Consider the following 22,351-nt stretch of genomic DNA (forward strand, 5'->3'; position numbering starts at 1 on the left):
GTGGAGCCGCTACCACCAGGAGCACTGGAAGACAGCCACAGCCTCTCGTGCCACACCTGCACCTAGGCCATGAGAAAGGGTCATCCCTGCTACCGCCCAGCTGGTGTGGTTAATGTGTCAGGACACCTGTGTCCCCCAAACCTACTCCCCTGATCCGAGAAGTCAAAGTTCCTGGAATAGCTATGAGTCCATCTCCAATTCTTAGAATAGTAGGATTGTAATGATTTCTGCAAACATCTACTCACAGTATCACAGCCTCTCTTGTGCATATACAATTTTCATCAATGGTCAAATCTTATCAGTCACGTGTTGACCCATTAGCAATATAAAACCAATCTTACGTAACAACCTCTAGTTGCCAAATATCGCGGGAAGCTGCACTTACTTCTGTTGTAGCAGGTGGCCAGCACACCTTTATCTGCGGGGCTGGTGCTGATGTGCCAGATCTCACCCACTTGATGGAGGAGGACGTTTTTATTTATAATGTTATTCTCATCATCAAAATCTATGATGTGGATCTACAAACACAAGGAGAGAGCACATCAGGATCTCAAATGCTTTCCTCGGCATCTTAAACATCATGATCACAAAGAATAATCAAATGCATTTCACAACAGATACACATTTAATTGTTATTCTGATCACACTAACAACAGGATGTACTTCTGTAATTTAATTCTTACCGCACTCCTCTCCAAACACAAGGTATGAAATCCTTGTGCGGCATTTTTAGGATGGGCAGGCTACATAACACTGCCCTCTGGCTATGTCCCGTCTTAAAAAAATAAGACCCCAAAAGCTCTGTCCCCGAGTGGCTCTAAGGTGAGGCCATCACTGGCGTTGGAGCCGGAGTTGTCCAGGGTTGTCCAGATAGATCCGCCAGGCTCCTCTCAGACCTGCCGCACGTCTGCCGGGAGGGAAGGACCTGGCAGGGCACTGTCGCCTAAGTAGCTCTGAGACTGACCATGTCCGGCCTGCTCGGTAGTGGGCAGAACTCAGCTCACACGTCAGAAGTGATTGAGGTAGGAAACAGTAAGAAAATACTGTATATTAGCACATTTTAAGCTTTTCTTCTTTTTGGTTTTTGTGTTTTTTTTTTTTTTTTGAGAGAGAGAGAGTCTTGCTCTGTTGCCTGGGCTAGAGTGCCGTGGCATCAAACTTGCTCACAGCAACCTCAAACTCCTGGGCTCCAGCGATCCTCCTGCCTCAGCCTCCTGGGTAGCTGGGACTACAGACACTCGCCACCATGCCCGGCTAATTTTTCCTATATATATTAGTTGGCCAATTAATTTCTTTCTATTTATAGTAGAGACGGGGTCTTGCTCTTGCTCAGGCTGCTCTCAAACTCCTGAACTCAAGCAATCCTCCCGCCTCGGCCTCCCAGAATGCTAGCATTTTAAGCTTTTTATTTATTTTTAATTGTTTTAGAAATGGGGTCTTGCTGTGCCAGGCTGGAGTGCAGAGGCACCATCACAGCTCACTGCAGCCTCGAACTCCTGGTCTTAAGGGATCCTCCCGCCTCAGCCTCCCAAGCAGCTGGGACTACAGGTGTGAGCAGCCACGCCTGACTCTCGACTTATGATGGACCAACAGCCATCAGGGCCTATCATCATATGTTAATTATAATAGTATTTTATTTTAGCCACTAAATGAAAAAGTTAAATATGCTATCTCCATGCTTTTCATGAAAATTTTTAGAAGAATTAAAATGATTTCACATTCAGTCTCTTATCAATATCTAAGTCAATGACAAAACATAATTCTTCTTTTAAAAATAAATTTGTACTGAGAAAATATTCATGGATCTGTACAAAGATTTATACTCAAGAATGTTCACCATGGCATTGACTATTGTAATGAAAAAGTACAAGTCATGCAAATGTTTGTAAGAGAGAACTGTTCATATAAAGTGCAGTATCTGACTGCAATGTAATACTATGAAGCCATTCGAGACACTGTAGAAGAATATCTAATGCCACAGGAAAATGTCCATCATATATTTAAGGGGAAGAGAAAATTTTAAAAACTGTACAAAGGCTACACCCATTTATTATTTTAAAAAAGTGTTCAATGTCCAGACAAGAGAACTTGCAGAAAACTGGCTATCTCTGGGTGGGAGGATTATCGGTATTTTTCCTTTACTTCTTTGTGACTTATTTGTATTCTTAATATTTCTTCATGATTAATATCTATTACTTCTACAATCAAAACAAACATTAAATGCCATTTTAATACTTGTTTTTATGACACCCACTAGTGTCTGCCCGCCACGAGTGTCTGCCCGCCATGTTGCTTCAGATGGCTTCTTTTTTTTTTTTTGCAACAGAGTCTCACTTTGTTGCCCAGGCTAGAGTCAGTGCCCTGGGGTCAGCCTAGCTCACAGCAACCTCAAACTCCTGGGCTCAAGCGATCCTCCTGCCTCAGCCTCCCGAGTAGCTGGGACTACAGGCATGCACCACCATGCCCAGCTAATTTTTCCTACATATATATTAGTTGGCCAATTAATTTCTTTCTATTTATAGTAGAGACAGGGTCTGGCTCTTGCTCAGGCTGGTCTCGAACTCCTGATCTCCATTAATCTGCCAGCCTCGGCCTCCCAGAGTGCTGGGATTACACGCGTGAACCACCGCGCCCGGCCTCAGATGGCTTCTTGTTAGACCTTTGACTGCTTCTTCTCATGCAATGTTTTCATGAAAAACAATCTCCCGTCCTCTTAAAGAGTCGCTCTGGACTCACTCAGAGTAGAATTCAAACCTGCCCCTGCACAGGTTTGAAGGGCTGTGTGACGCTGAACCGCAATTTCCCCGTGTGCACAGTGAAGACACCGCACCGGCCTCCTGGGATCAACGGTAAACCAGGCACGGCAGGGCACGGCCTGACGCACGGCTAGAGCCCGGTGAATACGAGTTCCTTCCCTTTGCTTTTGGGGAGACACTAAAAACCACTGCTATTGTTATTAAAACCATTTTCAGTAAGTTTTTCCCTGCACTCATGCCCTAATGTGGTGGGTTTTGGGATTTTTTGTTGTTTTTTGTTTGTTGTTTTTTTGTTTGTTTTTTCTTGAGAAAGTCTCAGCCTGTCACCCAGGCTAGAGTGTAGTGGTGTCATCACAGCTCACTGCAGCCTCACACTCCTGGGCTCAAGCGATCCTCCTGCCTCAGCCTCCCAAGCAGCTGGGACTACAGGCATGCGCCACCATGCCCGGCTAAGTCTTTATTTTTTGTAAAGATAGGGTCTCACTCTTGCCCCAGCTGGCCAATGCGGTTTTAACAGTGGGTTTGGGAATATTCCTGGAGGGCAACTTCTGACTTACAGATTATACACCTGAGAACTGAGGAAACTAACACAGCACTTTTTATTTAACGTGAAGGTTTATTGTACACTTTTTCCTTTCCACACTCAAGGAAATTTTACCTACACTCTTTCCCTCCACGGACATGTTACACATTTGAAAATCTATTGATCATTAATGATTAAATAATTATTAAGAAAGATACTTGGCAGAACTCCAGAACTCACTACAGTTAAACACACACATGTCCTCTGACCAGACAATTCTTTTTGTTTATTTTTTAGAGACAGGGTCTCACTCTGCTCTATCACCCAGGTTAGAATGCAATGGTGTGATCACAGCTCACTGCAGCCTTGAACTCCGGGGCTCAGGCGATCCTCCTGCCTCAGCCTCCCATGTAGCTGGAACAACAGGTGTGCCACGCTCAACTAATAGTTTTTATTTTTTTGGTAGAGACAGTGTCTCACTATGTTGCCCAGGCTGGTCTCAAACTCCTGGGCTCAAGTGATCCTCCCACCTCAGCCTCCCAAAGTGCTGTGATTACATGGTGTGGGCCACTGCGCCCAGCCTGACCCAGCAATTCTGCTACTGGGCACAGACTCATCAAATGCCAGCGAAATACATGTGCAAGAATTCTCACAGTACATTTATTCATGACAGCCAAAAAACGATATACATACCTAAAGATCCGTGGACAATACAACAGGCAAATAGTTGTTCATTCACAAAGTGAAACACAGTCATGAGAAAAGCAAACACACACACAGACAGTGCTGAGGGCGAAAGTCAGACACGAGAGCAACGCTGTATGATTGCTTCATATGAAGCAAAGAACGGGCAAAACCATCTGGAGTGGGAACACCGGCCACTCACGGCGGGCCTGTGGCTGGCTCAGACCCTGAGGGGGCTGCTGGGGTGCTGGGGACGGCCTCCTTGGTGGTGACAAGGTGCACCTGGGGCAGGTATGTGTGCACAGCTGTGGGAGAATGTGTGCATGTGAGTGTGTAAAAACGCATCAAGCTGCATACTTCGGATATGTGCACTTTCATGGATGTAAGTTATACTTTACAAGCAGAATCCACTGGAGTGAAAACAAGTAGCAAACAAACAGGTGAGGGCCAGGCACGGTGGCTCGCACCTGTAGTCCCAATTACTCAGGAGGCTGAGGTGAGAGGATCACCTGAGCCCAGGAGTTTGAGGCTGCAGTGAGCTCTGATCATATACTGCACTCCAGCCTGGGCAACAGAGTGAGACTCTGTCTCAAAAAAATAAAAAAAATTATACAAAATAAGTAGGTGAGGAAATTTTATTCTTTATTATAACCAATCACTTAAAATTTTTAAAATAAGAATTCTGTGATACCAATTTTTAATAATATTTATTATATTAGCCATTTTTTTTTAGTGGTGACAACCAATACTAAAAAGGCTTTAGTAAAACCTGCACACATTGTAATTGGTATATTTCTTTTAGAAGATTTACTATAATATGTAAATGAGAACTATATAAATGTCAGAATTTAAACAATAATCTGATTTCTTAAAATCTGCCCCAAAGAATAAATGAAAAAGGTGTATCATGGAATGTTATGTAGCTTTAAAATTATGATTAAGGGCAATTATAAACACCAAAAATGGTATAAGAGTATTAAATTTTAAAAGCAGACTATAAGATGGCACGTGATTAAATAAATAAAACCTTCGCATGTGAACACAGACTAAAAGGTAAGATACAAATTCTGAAAAATTTTTGTGTTGTTTGGGAATTTTTTTCCTTCATTATTTGACACATTTTCTGCTTATCAGGAAATCCATTAACACGAGAAAGAAGAATGCCCTTAAATGTACCATTTTAGCAAATCTCTGAAATGCTCCGCGGCAGCAGGTGCACCGCCCGGCAGGAACGCGCATCTGGGCGGTGTGGGCTAGCTTCAGGACGGCGCGGCCCTCCCCAGAACCTCCCCGGAACCCCGGCCCCTGCCTGGCACGGGGCGCCCCGCCAGTCTCAGGACCACCTCGCCTCCACCCCGGCCTGCCGCCCTTCTCACCGCCCACCCAGGAGGCTGCTTTCTTTCCTGTGAAGACACAATGCGAATGCTTCCCGATCCCGCGCTGCTGCTTGGTCCAAGCCTGCCTTCCTTTAGCTCGTTCTCCCAACCAGCAAGTGCGCAGGGGACAGCGCATCCCAGAAGCAGGGAGAGCGGAGCCTGCGCTCCTGGTATGCTCCGGTGATGGCCCTTAACCTTCATTTCAGGACTTGAGGAGTCTTAAGATCTTTCCACAAACCCTTACTTTGCAGTAGATTCACAGACGGTGCAAGGTGCACCTTTTCACGGCATATTTTAACGGGCGTGTCTGGAAAAGGATGAGAAGACAGCAACCGCCAGAAGCAAATCATAACAAAAACAGCAATGGCTGACCGGGCACGGCGGCTCACACCTGTAATCCTAGCACTCTGGGAGGCCGAGGCAGGAGGATCGCTCAAGGTCAGGAGTTTGAAACCAGCAAGAGCAAGACCCCGTCTCTCCTAAAAATAGAAATAAATTAATTGGACAGCTAAAAATATATAGAAAAAAAATTAGCTGGGCATGGTGGCGCATGCCTGTAGTCCCAGCTACTCAGGAGGCTGAGTCAGGAGGATCGCTTGAGCCTAGGAGTTTGAGGTTGCTGTGAGCTAGGCTGATGCCACGGCACTCTAGCCCAGGCAAGAGAGTGAGACTCTGTCTAAAAAAACCAGCAATGGCTGCTGTTCACAGTGCACCAGGTACCGTGTCGAGTATTTTACATACACTGATGCCTTTAATCCTAGCATAGCCCTGTAATACGTTGTTATTATTATTAACCACAGTTTACAGGTGAAGAGACTGAGGCCGGAGAGGCGCAGTGCCCCGGCCCACACCATGGACACGGCAGCCAGGGCTGGGTGCGCGCACTCTGCAGCCCCACGCCACCTGCCTCGTGGGCTGCGTGACGAGGAAAGGGCCATATCTCGACTCTGTGCGCAGGGCACCACCCCTAACCCGCTCAGGTGGACGTACAAGGAAATGTTGGCTGGATAAACACGCGTAGCCGTAGGCCGGCTGCAAAAACAAGCAACACGATGGAGAAAGCGCTGTGATCAAGGGGAGTGCAGAAGACCGTGGAGCAGAAAAGAACGGCCCAACGCGATGGGCTTCCAGGTCGGGAAAGACGGCTCCCGTGGGCTGTGCCTCCAGGTTAGTTTGAATTCTTCGTGCTATATCTGATTCTTAGAAATGTTTTAACCACTTATGATGAAGATCAAACTCACATGATGTGAATGACCATTATTAAATTTTTTAAAGTTGAATCTACCAGTGCTGGGCTAAGGCCATAGCTGACACTCTACAAAAATGTAAAGCAAGAGTTATAAAACGTACCAGGAAGCCCATGAAAACGAACTTCATCAACCCCCATCCTTTCTGGAAGCATTGGGGCTTAGAGAGAAGTGCTCTCTGTCTCCGAGCTCACCATGAATGCGTCCCTGCCTCACTACCCGTGACCAAAGCCACCGCCGTGCAGCTCCTTAGGAAGAATGCAGAATGCCACCTGCAGTGAGAGCCTGAATAGAGCATGTCATTTTTATGGTCTCATAGCAACAATTTTCTTTGCTCAGTTAAAGTTAGTACCCTGGAAATGCATTTTCTACTGCAGTCTGCTTATCTTCACCATGATATGCTGAAACAAAAGTGATCTGGGAGTCAAGAGACCTAGGTTCTACTTTGGATTCTGCCACTTCCTGGCTGTGTTACTTCGGGCAAGTTACTAACCCTTTCTGGGCCCTTGCTTCAACATCTGTAAGCCCTACAATATCAAGAGGCATATGTCCACAGAGACAGGACCAGAGAAAAGATGGCAATTACTTATAAGCCGTGGAACTAGCAGAAAGGGTGACAAGGGAAAGACTTCACAGAACAGATGACACGAGCCGCAGGTAGAAGAGGTGAAGACTCAGAAACTGCGGACAGAAATCACAAGTTCCACTCCAGATAAAGAACCATGCAGGTGGACTCCAGCAGGAACGCCAACGGACCCGGGAGAAGCCAGTGCTTCAGAGGAGTAAGGAAAAGGGTAACACCAGGGGGCACTTCAGATACTGCATCCCAGCCTCGCTGACCTGAGAGAGGAAGAGCCCACTGAAGAGCTCCCGACCCCGCAGACGTCTGGGCGTGCACGGGAACCCAGGCCCCTGGGGACAACACCTGCGTGGAGGCCGTGAGGCCAGAAACAAGAGTGACGGGTGCTTGTACCACGCAAGGGCCTCCGATCAGGCCTCCAGGGACGAGGCCAGGACATCTGGTGATGCTCCAGTTACCCAGGGCAGCAAAGTCCGTTATCATTAAAGAAAGGGGTGGGGGAGGTGAGGAGGAGGAGGAGGAAGGAGGGAGGGGTGGAAATGGAGGTTCAGTGAGTCTGGAGTGGGGCTGGGAGCCGGAATTTTTGCCAGTCGCCCTGGTGATTCAGAGCACAGCCCTGCACAGGGCGTGCAGGCAGGGGGGCTGCAAGAACCAAGTTGTCATTAACCAGAACACAAACACAGAACAACAGAACTGTGGCCAAAAAATTTAAGAACTATGGGGGAAAGGAGCTGTTCTGTCATTGCCCTGCAGTGCCATCAGCCTGTGCACTGACTGGGACCCTAACCAAGGAGCTGCATGAGAAGAGGGCAAGCCCCAGGCCTCTTTGTCACCCTGGCACACCCAGACATCTCTAGCACCTCCAGGAAAAGCTCTATCCTTCGCCTGAAAGGAGAACCCCAGGAAGAGGGGAAAGAGCCCAGAAATCCTCGTCCCTGCTCCCAGCAAGGACAGCTCTGACACAGCCCTGTGCAGCACTCAGGGCGCAGAATGAAAAGTCCACACCACTTTGCTGGGCACGGTGGCTCATGCTTGTAATCCTAACACTCTGGGAGACTGAGGCAGGTGGATCGTTTGAGCTCAGGAGTTCCAGACCAGCCTGAGCAAGAGCGAGACCCCATCTCTATCAAAAATAGAAAGAAATTACTTGGACAGCCAAATATATATGTGTGTGTGTGTGTGTGTATAAATTAGCCAGGCATGGTAGCACACACCTATAGTCCCAGCTACTCGGGAGGCTGAGGCAGTAGAATTGCTTGAGTCCAGGAGTTTGAGGTTGCTGTGAGCTAGGCTGATGCCACGGCACTCTAGCCCGGGCAACAGAGTGAAACTCTGTCTCAAAAAAAGAAAAGAAAAGTCCACACCACAAAGAAAGGTCAGCAGCTGTGACCTTCCTAGCAGTGTCAGAAGAACAGCACAGCTGAATTAAGGAGTGATGGTGCAGGTGCCTGCATTTTCTAGGGAACTAATGAGCACCCGGGAGGGGACAGCCTGAGGCAAAGCCAGGGGCATCCACCTTTCCAGCCAGCAATCCCCAGGATGGCCCGAGAGCTCCAGCTGCGGGGCAGGGGCAGGGGGGCTTCAGAGACTACTGTCGCAGGCGCAGCACGGGCTGCAGCCCCCAGCCAGCTTGCGCCCACCCCAGCACTCCCCCATCTGTTCAAACGTGCATAGCTGGACCTCAGGGGGTCCAAGTGCGGGGCTGGGACAGAGCTGCCCGATCACCAGGACGTCTCGTCTCACACCGAGACGCTGCACAGCGGCAGCACACGTGCACTGAGCAAAAGTGCACGCTGAAGCTTCAGGTGCACGAGCACAGCGACCGCACGTGCCTCACAGTCAATCTGCAGGTTCCAGTGACGGGGAAGGGAGCAGGAGAGAGAAGTAGACACGTGTGTCTTTTTCCCGGTTCTGCCACATGTCAGCTCCACACCCTTAGACACCAGGGGCATAACTGCATTTGGCCAGCTTCCTCATCCGCTCAGAAACGGGGGCAACAAAACCTGTCTGACAACTGAGGCATCAGAATGGGACCGGCCCTGCAGCCAACTCGCCCGCCTCCCTTGTCCCGGGCTCAGTCCACTGTGGCCGGGAGGCGCAGGGCCCCAGCCTGCCCGCTTGGCTCCGGATGGATCCGCAGTGCGCGGCTGCTGAAGAGCCACACAGACACCACTGCGCCACGACGGAGACACAGGAGACGCCGTGAGGTGACGGGGACACCGTGAGACGGGGCCGGGGACGCTAGGAGATGAGGGGCGTGGGGACACAGGAAACGCTGTGCGATGGGGAGACTAACGCCACTGCGACTGTCTGCATGTCAGCTGCACCATTTCACTGCACACCCAGGGCACGCATATCTGTTCAACTTCTGTGTGATCTGCACATTAAAGAGAAGCACTAAAGAGTTCTGGGGCCGGGCACAGTGGCACATGCCTGTAATCCCAGCACTTCGGGAGGCCGAGGAGGGAGGACTGCTCCAGGCCAGGAGTTCAAGACCAGCCTGGGCAACACAGTGAGACCCCCTTCTGTAGAGAAAAATGTAAGCAATGAAAAACACATGAAGAGTTCTGTTAATTTCCTAAACAAGCATTTGATGAAGGAATGGATGAATGAATATCTCAAAATTGTCACATGCCTCTCCCAGAAAGACAAAACCAGTATGTCAAAAACACATTCTCACACCTATCACATGGATTCACAGTAGGTAAGTGTGGAAATAGGAAGTCATGAGACTTATCCTTTAATTCAGTCACGACTCGAAAAATATAACTGCAGCCAGAGGCTACGAGCCTGAACTGGCAGGTTAACAAGCAGGTTTGTAAGGAACGAGAGGGCAGAGAAATGGCAGCTCTGCAGGCAAAGCGCTCAAGTCTCCCTGGCAGAGGGAGGGAGTGGAAGAGGCTACCAAACATTTACACACTTGTCCCCATAGAATTTAAATCAAATATATAGATTTCTTTTTACCATCGGAAAGTTAAGTTTCTGCATAAGATCACTAAGAAGGACAAAAATCTCTCATTTACTATGAAGACATTTCTGTCACCAGGTCCAAGGACTGACAACTTGCATGACAGAAATCAGAGCCACAGTCCTCCCTTCCTCGAGGTTTCGCTTCCCGAGGTCTCAGTTACCCATGGTCAAATGCAGTCCAAAAATACTAAATTGAAAATTCTGGAAATAAACCATTCTTAAGTTTTAAACTGCATGCCTGAGGAGCGTGATGACACCTTGAGCCAGGGACGGGAGTCACCCTTGTCCTGTGGATCCAGGCTATAAAAGCTGCTCGCCCGGGAGTCGGCGACATTGCCTGTTCCCGACATCACCACGCTTGATGATCGAGATCGCCCGGAGCAGACAACCTTCCTTCCACCCTGGGCAGGTCGACAGCCGCCCAAGAGCACGTCTCAGTGCCTGCGTCACTCACCCCACCCCACCACACAGGCACTGGAGAACCTCGTGTTACCGCCAGGAGAAGACTGTATATCTTACATATGTCAGTATATTAACATGTACAATTAAGATATTTTGAGAGACAAAGAAAGAGTCCACCAGTCACGTAACTTTCATTACAGTATGTTGTTATATATATCTGTTCTGTTTTATTAGCAGTTATGGTTAATCTCTTGCTATGCCTAATTTATAAATTAAACTTTATCATAGCTATATATGTATAGAAAAAACACAGCATATGCAGGATTCAGTACTATCCGACGTTTCAGGCATCCGCTGGGGGTCTTGGCATGTACCTGTGCAGATGAGGGGGGGGGCTACTGTATTCCCACCACCCAAAGATAATGTTGGCTCAAATATAACAGCAAAAGCAAAACAAAACTACAAAAGTAATGCTCCACAGAATACATTTTAAGTTATTAAACTCGATCATTATATACAGTCAGATAATATTCTTTGATTTGAAAGATACGTTTAAATCCAATGAAAGTTTCTGTTTTGTTTGTGTGGCATTAATCTTTGTTCTCAAACGTTGCTTGAAAAATCAAGAGCAAAATGGTTATAAAACTAAGAATAGGCTTAGTAATTAACATGTATACATTTGTCAAAAATAGTTACCTGATTATCATATTTAAGAGACTGCGTCCCAACCAAAAACCGAATGGCATCTGTTTCGGCAGTTTGAGGTGTTAAAGCACGTGCCTGCAGGAGGAAAGGAAAAGGCATACACATTTATGAAGTTAGATTTAATAGAGATTAAAGAGGCGGTTTGTTCATCTACTGTTGATAAAGCACAAATTAGTACGCTGACTGGAAGGCAATTTAGAGACATGTATTAAAAGCCATAAATTTTTGTATACTTTTAACACAACAGTTTTACTTCAAATTTATATATGGAAATAATTGTAAATAGGCACAAAATTTAAGCAACAAGATGTAAATGATTTAAACAGCAATAGTTAAATTATTTTTTTAACAAAACCATTATTTTAACAGTAATAGACTGGTTAAAGAAATTATACTTCAAAAATACAGTAGAAAATAACTTCCAGCAATAGCAAAGTAGGGGGTTTAAACCAATTCTTCTGCAGAGAACAACTGGAAAAACTACACAAAATACTGTGCATCTGTCTCAAGGCCTCAGAGAACTACCAAGGCAACAAAGAAATGCCAAGATCCAGGAAAGGAGAGAAGCCTGGAGAGGAAGCCCAAAATCTGGCCACTTTTCACCTAGAGGTATTTGTCAACTTGGAAACTGCAACTAAAAGGCTGACGCTGAGGAGCTTTGGCAGACTCTCGGATCTTTGGGCACAAAAGCCAAAGTATAGGGCTCATAGAACGCTCGGCTAATCCCACAGGCTTACAGCCCAGGGGGAGGTGAACTAGAACTACATCAGCCTGCACAGGCTACAGCTCCAAATCATCTCAGTCCTCCATGGGATTTAAAGTGATCCAAGAAAATGGGAGGGGGAGACAATCAACCAATCAGTCTCGAGCAGTCCAGTGCTCCTAGGCCAGCAGTCTCCTGCCAGAAGAAGTAAGTCCTCCAGAGGAAGGTGACATCCCAAGTTTCTGAAGTCTTGCACATACAGTGTCTAATGTTTAATCAAAAACAGCCAGTCATACAGTAAGACAAAACCATATGATCAAAAACAAAAAGAAACAACCAACAAAACAACCAACAACCAACAAAAAAGACCTGCAGAGGATTCAAATAATCAGGTGCCCTGGAAAACAAGCTCTAAGTTAATCCTTTATTAAAAGTATTTGTTCAGACGGGCGTGGTGGCTCACACCTGTCATCCTAGCTCTCTGGGAGGCCGAGGAGGGCCGATTGCTCGAGGTCAGGAGTTCAAAACCAGCCTGAGCAAGAGCGAGACCCCCATCTCTACTATAAATAGAAAGAAATTAATTGGCCAACTAATATATATACAAAAAGTTAGCTGGGCATGGTGGCGCATGCCTGTAGTTCCAGCTATTCGGGAGGCTGAGGCAGTAGGATTGCTTGAGCCCAGGAGATTGAGATTGCTGTGAGCTAGGCTGATGCCACGGCACTCACTCTAGCCTGGGCACGAAAGTGAGACTCTGTCTCAAAAAAAAAAAAAGGATTTGTTCTGTAAAATTTGGATTCAATCAGAAGGCCACACTCAAGGTTCCAGAAGGCCACATGTGGCCCCAAGGCCACAGGTTCCCCACTTCTGCAAGCTCTAAGATGTGAGTGGAGGAGAGTTCCCAGCGAGTGCTCTTGGGAGCTATTCCATACGAGGGTGAAGGGAGTGGGGTGAGGCAGAGGGAGAGGTTAGACCGCACTGCACCTGCAACCCCTGCCAGCCCACCGGGGCTCTGCAGCTGGACAGCCCTTCAGAGCTGAGCCCACACTGGGCCTCTCACCCGCAGAACTGTAAAATAACAAAGGCATATTATTTGGAGGCACTAAGTTTGCAGTGACCTGTTATGGCTGCCTGTCCCCATGCGGACCTAGAAACACACCTGCTTCTTCAACCATCTTGTCAATTCCTACATTTTGTCCTCCCAAAATCTCTTGATTCACTAATTTCCAAACAAGGTAAGAGAAACCGTTAAAGAGTTGTCCCGACTGCTTGGTCTATCTAGTTTTGACTTGGTTTCCACAGCTAGGGCAAAACAATCAGATCTCTTGGGTGTCCACTGTGAAAACGTTCAGGGATAGCAATTTCATGAACTAGTCTTAGAAAACATAACCACATTATGTATGCTCCCACCCTTCCCCAAATAGTCAGCAGCGCAGAAACATCAACCACTAAAATACATTTCAATAAAACCAAGAAAATGTATGTCTAGAGCAATATTCACATTTATTGGACATTTAAAGGGAAAAAAAACCTTTTTGAGCCAATTCAACTATTCAAAGCAGCTTTAAGGTTCCCATTGTCAGTATCCCTCTACCCTCTTCTGCAACTCGGCTAGACAATTTTTGGAGCCTTAGATCTCTTTGTGAAACTATGAATTCTTTGTGAACCTAGAGGCTTTCTGCCAAAAACGTGCATACGTAATACATAAAACTGTGTATATAGTGTCAGCAAGTTCACGGAGGCTTGGAACTCCATCCGCTGGAAGCACCTCCGGCTCACAGAGAGGGGATGTGCGCAGGGTGCACGCCACTCCCCAGACACGGAGCCCCTCCCGAGACACGGAGCCCCTCCTGAGACACGGAGCCACTCCCCAGACACGGAGCCACTCCCGAGACACGGAGCCACTCCCGAGACACGGAGCCCCTCCCGAGACAGGGAGCCACTCCCGAGACACGGAGCCCCTCCCGAGACACGGAGCCCCTCCCGAGACACGGAGCCACTCCCGAGACACGGAGCCACTCCGGAGACACGGAGCCCCTCCCGAGACACGGAGCCACTCCCCAGACACGGAGCCACTCCCGAGACACGGAGCCCCTCCCGAGACAGGGAGCCCCTCCCGAGACACGGAGCCACTCCGGAGACACGGAGCCCCTCCCGAGACTCTCCACACAGGACATCAAGACCTCCCAACGCAGGAACATGCTGTCACCCCAGGTGACGAAGGCCTGAAAGTCCCCCAAAATAGGACCCAGGAGAGGACCTATCCAAAAGGAAAGGATACTTTACTCGGGACGGCTTGTCTGCGCTTCAAGGGAGGGAGGCGAGCTCTGTAGCACCGTCTCTGCCCTGGGGAACTGCGGACTCCCGTGAGGAGAGAGGAGACAGAGCCTCAGAGAGACGGAAAGACAAGATGAGATGTAATTAAGTGTCAAAAGCGCAGGAACGGACCATAATAACAGCAAATTAGCATTTATCAATATGCACCCACAAGCGCAGCATTAGACACAAGGCAGGATTAAATGCCATCGCTGTAAAATAGAAGGGAAAAATAAGCAGATTGTATTAGTAGCTATTATATTGAATAAAGAGGGGCAATTCAAGAATGCAGAAGCTACTTGAGTGAAGATAATGAACCGGCATTCAATTTACTTCATTCTAAAGCAATTTGCGGAGCCAGGAACAGCATACCTGGAGAGGAATGACGGTAGGCACACAGGAAAAAAGCCTAAATAGATCATCTGTCTCAGAGAGCGTAAAGCTGCCACCGTTTTAGAAAAGCACTACAAATTTGGAACTATCTTGTTCGAGCTCACAAAAGAAAAGACACTTTTTTAAAAAATGGAAGAGGGAAATCATTCGTATAGACAAACCTAAAATGTATCTTTAAAAATCACAGTGAAATCTCATAAAAGTTTAATTCAAGAGCTTTCCAAAAATTACTTAATTCTGGCCCTTCTGGCGACAGATCTACAGACATCTCTCCATGTCTGTAATTCTGCTCCTTTGATTAAAGTAATGATAAAATGACCTCTAAGTCCGGCAGCATGATAGTTCTATAGGTGTTCCAACGACCCTATCATAAGATCAAATTTTTATAGCATAATAGGTGACAAAGCAGTGCCACCTATTTTGCCTTGGTTCATCCGTAATTCAATGAGGTCGACAGGAAGACAGGATGGACAGCAGCAACGCCACTTCCTACATAAAAAATCTGAGGACCTGCGAGGTGCAGTGACGCAGCCTCTGTCACCTGTAGCTGCTGAGGAGGAAGAACCCAGGGAACGCCCTTCCAGCTGCACTGAGCTCCTCGCCTCGTGAGGGCCTGGCCTCCGCTCTGGCCACCGGTGTCACCCAGTTGCCAGATCTCAGAGCCACCTCTGACTCCCACCCCACCCAAGCCCTGACACGCCCTACCAGGGGCCCTCCCGTCAGCTCCCACCCCTTCCCCTTCGCACCCTGCATTGCTGCCCCAGGCTGCAGGCCAACCTCTCTCAGGCCACACCCTCCTCCTAGGCGTGCTCACTCTCCCCTACGTATGATCGTCATTAACAGGCTGACGATTTCCCAAAGGGACTCTCATGGCCAGACCCTCACTAAGCCACTGTGAGCCAGCTCTGAGCTGGGTGCCCACAGGCACCCCCACAGCAGCCCAGCCACGCAGCCTTGCAGGCCTCCCCAGACCTCCCGCTGCACCCCCACCTCCGGTCCTCACCTGCCACCCCTATCCCTAAGGGTCCTCATTCCCTTGGGTCCCTTTCCAGTCCCCCACCACTTCCCTCATGCCCTGTTTAACATCTTAACAACCTCATAACCAGTTTTCCTGACACAAATTCATCCTCAACCTTGCTACAAAGCCACTTTACCAAATCAAACCTAGACCTTAGGTTTGCAAACAATGGGCTAAAGACTCCTTTTCTCTCCTCTCAAACTGGGAAATCACACAAAAGCGAGGAGGAGAATGAAAAACAGAAGTGTAAACTCTGTCTGCAGTGAAACTTGGAATCATCCACGACGCAAAAGCACAGCATCTTAAGACAGACAGCAGGGGCCACAAAGGTCAGAAACAAGAGAAGACACTGGAGGCAGCACGTCCCAGACCAGCCCCGGGAGCAGCTCTGTGGACTGACCTTAAGGGGCAAGGCCAGAGCCCCTGGATAGGACCACCGAAGCAGGTGCACAGGTGCGTCCCACACACAACACGTGGTGGGAATGAAGTGGGGCAGGCAGGGCCACCAGCACCTTCTCAGGAAGCAGAGTCCAGGACAGAGGTGCTGCACTGTGGGCCACCTACACGGACCAACCTCCTCTGGCTTGCAGCAGGTGACAGCTGAAAGAATTCCTCACAAACACAGCCCGTGCCACAGTGTCCCTGCCAGCCCGAGACGTGGGCCTGGCCCCACTCCATGGACAGAGCCTGCAGGGAGCCGGACCACGAAGGACTCGCCACTAAAACAAGCAACAATCAAAAGGAACCAGCACAGGTGCTAGGCAAAGGCAGGACAAGGAGAGAGGGAGGGAAGACAAAACGGGAAAAGACATCGGAAGATGGAAAACACAAACCAGAAAATGTTGCCACAGAATAGCTAAAAATTGTGAACAACCACATGAACAAAAATTCATAAAAATTAATGGAGCAATCATATGTCTAAAAAAAAAGAAAAGAAAAAAGAAAAAGAAGAATAGAAAGGAAAAGGACCCAGAGAGTGGGAGAAAATATGTGCAAACTATCCATCTGACAAGGGATTAATAACCAGGGTATAGGAGGAGCTCAAGCAACTCAACCACAAAAAAATCAAATAGTAAGATTAAAAATGGGCAACAGATCTGAATAGACATTTGTCAAAAGAAGACATACAAATGGCCAACAGGTATATGCAAAGGTGCTCAACATCACTAATCAACAGGGAATGCAAGTCAAAGCCACAATGAGATAGCATCTCACACAAGTTAAAATGGCTTTTATGAAAAAGACAGGCAATAACAATGCTGGTAAGGATTTAGAAAGGGGAAGAGAAAGGGGAACCTTCACACACTGTTGGTGGGAATGCAAATTTAGTGCAACCACGATGGAGAACAGTATGGAGCCTCCTCAAAAAACTAAAAACAGAACTCTGATATGACCCAGCAATCCCAGTGCTGGTATCTATCCAAAGGAAAGAAATCAGCGTATTGAAAACATTATCTGCACCCCCATGTTTATTGCAGCATTAATGACAATAGCCAAAATATGGAACCAACCTAAAGTGCTCATCAACCAATGAATGGATAAAGAAAATGTGGTATATATACACAACGGAGTATTATTACAAAAAAGAATGAAATCCTGTCATTTGCAGCAATGTGGATGGAACTGGAGGTTATTATGTTAAATGAAATAATCCAAGCATAGAAAGACAAATATCACATGTTCTCATTCTTATGTAGGAGCTAAAAAAGTGGGCCTCATGGCGACAGAAAGTAGACTGGCAGTTACCAGAGGCCGGGAAGGGGGGAATAAAGAGAAGTTGATTAATGGATACAAATACACCATTGACAGAGGAAATAAGATTTGGTGTTCGACAGATCTACGGTTTACCATACTCTATTGTACATTCCAAAATAGCTGGAAGAGAATAATTTAAATGTTTCTAGCATAAAGAAAGGTGATGGATAACCCAAGTATGCTGATTTGATTGTTAAAAATTATATGAATGTATTAAGTTATCATATGTACCCTGAAATTATATGCATCCATTATACATCAATAAAAATTTGTTTTAATAAAAAAAAAAAAGAAAAATTTCAAAGTAGAGATCAGAGAAGATATGGCAAGACAACTCGAGATGACTAAACATGAGCTGACAGAGCGCATGAATAAAAAACAGAATGAGCACAAGAAGGAAGTCTGCATTGGAAAGCACCCAAAGACAGACACCCCCAAAACAACAGCAGGGAGAGGGGAGAGAGTTAAGAAAGATCTCTTAAACAAATTTCTGATCACAAAAGAAATTAAATTCAAAACTGCAAGATATCCAGGAAACAATAAAATCAAGAAGTCAGTGTTCAGAAGAAAGTCTATGGGTTGAAAATGCCTGTATTGATTAAAAAAAAAGAAGAAGAAGAATGAAAACAAATAAATTAAGCACCCAACTGATAAAGTTTAAAAAAAAAAAAAAAGGAACAAACTAAAAGACTACGTCCATTCTCAGATTCTCCACTACTCTACAGGAACACCTCTGCACCTTGGATGCACAAAACCACAAGGGCTGGGATTTTATCTGTTTCCTTCTCTATTGGGTTCCAGGCGCATAGAATAGTGTCTGGCATATTGCAGGCAATAAATAAATATTTCTCAACTGAAAAATGAATCAATTTTCCAGGAAAATATACGTTACCAGTACTGATTTCAAAAGAAACATGAGAAATCTGAGTTACCATGAATCAAAAGGTCAGCAGTGTAAGAATATGAAGCCACAGAAACAGACAGCACCAACACCACTTCAGCTGTTTCAAACTCAGAAACAGAAGGAAAACTCCAAGTGCTTTTTATGAAGCCAGCATAGCAGTGAAGCAAAACTCGGCCAAGAAAATACACAGAAAATAACTTACAAACATTAATGAGAAAATGCTAAGTAAACCACTAGCAAACCGAATCCAGCAGAGTACCCTTCCATGGTCAAGTGGAACTCTTTCCAAACATGCACGGGTGGTCCAATGTTTAGAAAGCTATTAATGTAACTGACCAAAGAGATCGAAAGAGAAAAATCATACGACCAAATGATCAGTTCCATGGATGTAAAAAAGCATTTGAAAAATTTAATCTCCATCTTTGACTTCAAAACTCTGAAAAGGTAAAAATCTGCAGACCCTCCAGGGTAGGCATGATGGCAAAGGGGTTTCCTTACTTGGCAGCAAGCAGACCCTTGAGTGATGGCCTGGCCCATCCATCCCTCAGCCCGATGGCACAAAAGGCAACATGTCTACATTCTTTTCACCCTTCTGATCTGGCTGCACCAACCTCAGGACTTCAGGAGACCCTCCCAGAACAGAACCTCATATGCTCATTTGGTTTACGGCCTTGGCTCTGCTTGCTTACTGGTTTTGGTGATAAACCCAGGGGAAAGAGACTTGAAATGAGCCCAAGTTGTCACTGTCACCCACCCTCCAACTTCGACAACACTTTCTGGTCTGGCCCAGCTCACTGGGGCAGCACTGGACTCAAACAGCAGTTGATGGATGCACCCCACAACTCTGTCCACACCTGCAGTACCTGCTGGCTGCACTGGTCCATTGTGAATCCCATGCCTGTTCCCCCCAACTTACATGTTAGCACAGCCACCACTGGCTACAGGCTCACTCTTCCCATCACTCTCATGTTTACCACGTGGAGATGTGACCTACAGCTAAAGGTCTCTTCATGTCAGAAGTTCAAAGAAATAAGGTTGCAGGAAAGAAATCAACCTGTTTGTATAGACTTTGAGATAGTCAGAAAAAAACTACTGTTAACTGAGAACTATTCATTAAACTCATATTTAGAAAACTGATTTCAATTGACTAGTATACTAAAAGTATGTAAAAGCATCTGAAATTTCATTTATACTATAAAAAATTCAAAACAATTACCACTAATCTATTCAGCACTTTTCTAAATGGATGACCCTTTGTGTTGGTCATAAGCCTTTTCCTTGCAGTTGTGGTACCTGACTTTACTTTCCAAGCCTCATTCCCTTCAGACAATGGTCAGTATCAGCTCTCCAGTTTTAAAGTAAACTGTTCTCCATGTGATGTGAACGTGACTGACAACCAAAACAACACTATCATTTTCAGTTCTTTTTATGCTCACTGCAATGATGGTTCTTCAGATTCAAAAAAGTCATGGCCCGTGGAACTGTCTAATAAGTGCAAAAATCAGCTACTTCTTTTAAGATGAAGAAATTCCAATAAAATATTTGACTCCCTTAGGAGGATCAATTCCATCAGTTTTTCAAATCTTAGGAAATAACATTTGAGTTAATCTCAGAGATCCAATACTGGAGATCAAAACCTCTGGGTTATTTGGGAGATTTCTGAGTGAGATCAATAAGTTATTAAGTAGCATTGGCAGAAGTAACTGTACTACATTAGGTAGTAAAAGATTATGGAACCTTATATCTACCCATATGGTCCCTCCCTAAGTAACGCCATGAGTACCTAGTTAAGGAGAAAGCATAGAACTTAGTGGTTAAGAGACTTTGAAGTCAGCTTGGGTTTAAAGCCTAATTAGGTCAGAGTACCAAGTCTATCATGTACTAGCTAGGTAGCCTTGGACAGCTAACTGTTCTGTCTCAGCCTCAATTTCTTCATCTATACAGCAGGAATAAAAACATCTACCAAAAATGATTGTTGTAAGAATTAAATGAAATAGTTGTTCAGTGCAATGCAGAGTATCTGACATAGCTCAGTGCTCAGTAATTGGTAGTTTAGCAATCACTCTCATGAATGTGATACAGCCACCAGTCAAACCCTGTAACAGTTTATTAGTCATATGACACTAAGTTACGGCCTCGTATGGTATTTATTTATAAGAATTTTGTCTGATTATGATGATTAGAACAACACATTGAACACACTATATGCAAGGCATTGTTCTAAGTGATTCAGTTAAATGTATTAACTCACTGAATTTTTGTAACAGCCACAGGGGTGGGGGTAAATAATTATTTTCCCATTTTATTGGCAAGGAAACTGAGGCTCATGATTACATAGTAAGTGCTAGAGCCAGGATTTAAATCTTAGGAGTCTGGGTGGCATCCATGCTTTTAGTAACTAACACTGATGCCTCTCTGTAACCTACTTGAAAGCAGATAGCAGCCAGGCACAGTAGCTCACACCTGTAATCCTAGTACTCTGGGAGGCTGAGATGGGAGGATCACTTAAGGTCAGTAGTTCAAGACCAGCCTGAGAAAAGCAAGACTCCATCTCTACTAAAAAATAGAAAAAATTGGCCAGGCATGGTGGTGCGTGCCTGTAGTCCCAGCTACCAGGGAGGCTGAGGCAGTAGGATTTCTTGAGCCCAGGAGTTTGAGGCTGCAGTGAGCTATACCACTGCACTCTACCCAGAGTGACAGAGACTCTGTCTCAAGAAAAAAAAAAAGGAAAGCAGGTGTCATTTATATCTTCGATACATATTGCTGTATTACAATTATGTATCAGGTACTTTCCATCGCAATGAACTATGTTTTTATCTATTCCTCAGTGCCTTAAGCATAACAGATTCTCAAAAGCTACTTGAACAGATGAAAATGAGTAGAGGGCTCTAACAGGCCTTACACAAGCCTCACCTACCTACCCTCACAACTCATCTCCTCCCTCATTCATCCCACTCATTCATTCTGCCCACACCAGCTTTCTCACAGTCCAAAACTGCCGATGTGCATTGTTTATGCTGTGGGGGTTCATTGAGTTCGTAATCATTTCTTGAGCGCCTACTATGTGCTAGTCACAGCGAATAGGCACTAGAGAATACAGGATGACAACGAAATAGGTATACTAGTGGAAAAAAAGTTAAATCAAATAAAGCCTTTGGCTTACTTTACGGTACCAAGGTTAATTTCTAAGCTTTGATGAATGTACCATGGTTATGTAAGACATTATACACAACAAGGAAAACTGGGTGGAGGAAATGCAAGAACCTTTGCAACTCTTCTGTATATCTTAAGTTGTTTCAAAATGAAAAATTTTTTTTAAAAAAACGAGATACAGTTCCTGCCTTCAGGAATTCAAATTACAGAGGAAAAGGTGGATGTGTAAACAAATGAATACACGAAGCGAGCGATAATTCCCCGGCCAGAACTAATGTTCAGGATGGGATGGGAGGGGGAAGGAGGTCGGATGTGCCAACCCTGCTGTCATGCAGGACCAGCCGAAGGGACCTGGCCTCGGTACTGGCTCTGCAACCAGTGGGCCTCCCGAAGCCTCAGCTTCCTCCTCTGTAAGAAGGGACCCTGGGGACGGTCGCGAGTCCAGGCACGGTGGCTGGGGGTCTGCAAAGTGAGTTCCTAAGGGACTGCGCATGCCCTCAGAAGCCAGGCCGAGCGCACCTGCACCCTCCGAGTGACCCACCTGGAACTCCAGCCCGTAGATCACCGGCGCATCATCCTCCATGGTGCGGGAGGGCGGCCCAACCCCGGCCGCTCACACACTAAGGCTCTCCCCTAAGGCAGTGACATCAGCACCTCCCAGGACTGCTCCCAGCGCCCATTCATTCCCTCCGAACAGGAAACGGCTCCGAACCGGCACCCTTTACGACCCACACCAGCTTCCGTAGGGCCCACTTCCTATTTTTGTCGCGCGTCATCAACGCGCTGCTCGATGAAAGCCAATAGCAGCGGCGCTAGGCTCTTGCGCATGCCCATTTGCTCTCCCATCCGGGTTCTCGGCCGCGCTG

The 22,351-nt window shown here is 46.3% G+C and overlaps 1 protein-coding gene across 2 annotated transcripts in view; it reads right to left on the reverse strand.

Moving 5' to 3' along the window:
* The window catches only part of EIPR1 (EARP complex and GARP complex interacting protein 1), a 132,197-nt gene extending 109,846 nt beyond the window's left edge, over nt 1-22,351 (reverse strand). The window contains exons 1-3 of one of the 2 annotated variants that reach the window (XM_076000521.1): nt 22,027-22,351; nt 11,235-11,318; nt 386-518 (exon numbers count right to left, since the gene is read on the reverse strand). In XM_076000521.1, coding sequence (XP_075856636.1) covers nt 386-518; nt 11,235-11,318; nt 22,027-22,068 — 259 coding nt within the window. In that variant the 5' untranslated portion in view covers nt 22,069-22,351. The remainder of the gene's footprint in view (nt 1-385; nt 519-11,234; nt 11,319-22,026) is intronic. The other variant, XM_076000520.1, reaches the window with a different exon arrangement.

This window comes from Microcebus murinus, chromosome 3 (assembly GCF_040939455.1).
Source record: "Microcebus murinus isolate Inina chromosome 3, M.murinus_Inina_mat1.0, whole genome shotgun sequence".
Classification (NCBI taxonomy): domain Eukaryota; kingdom Metazoa; phylum Chordata; class Mammalia; order Primates; family Cheirogaleidae; genus Microcebus; species Microcebus murinus.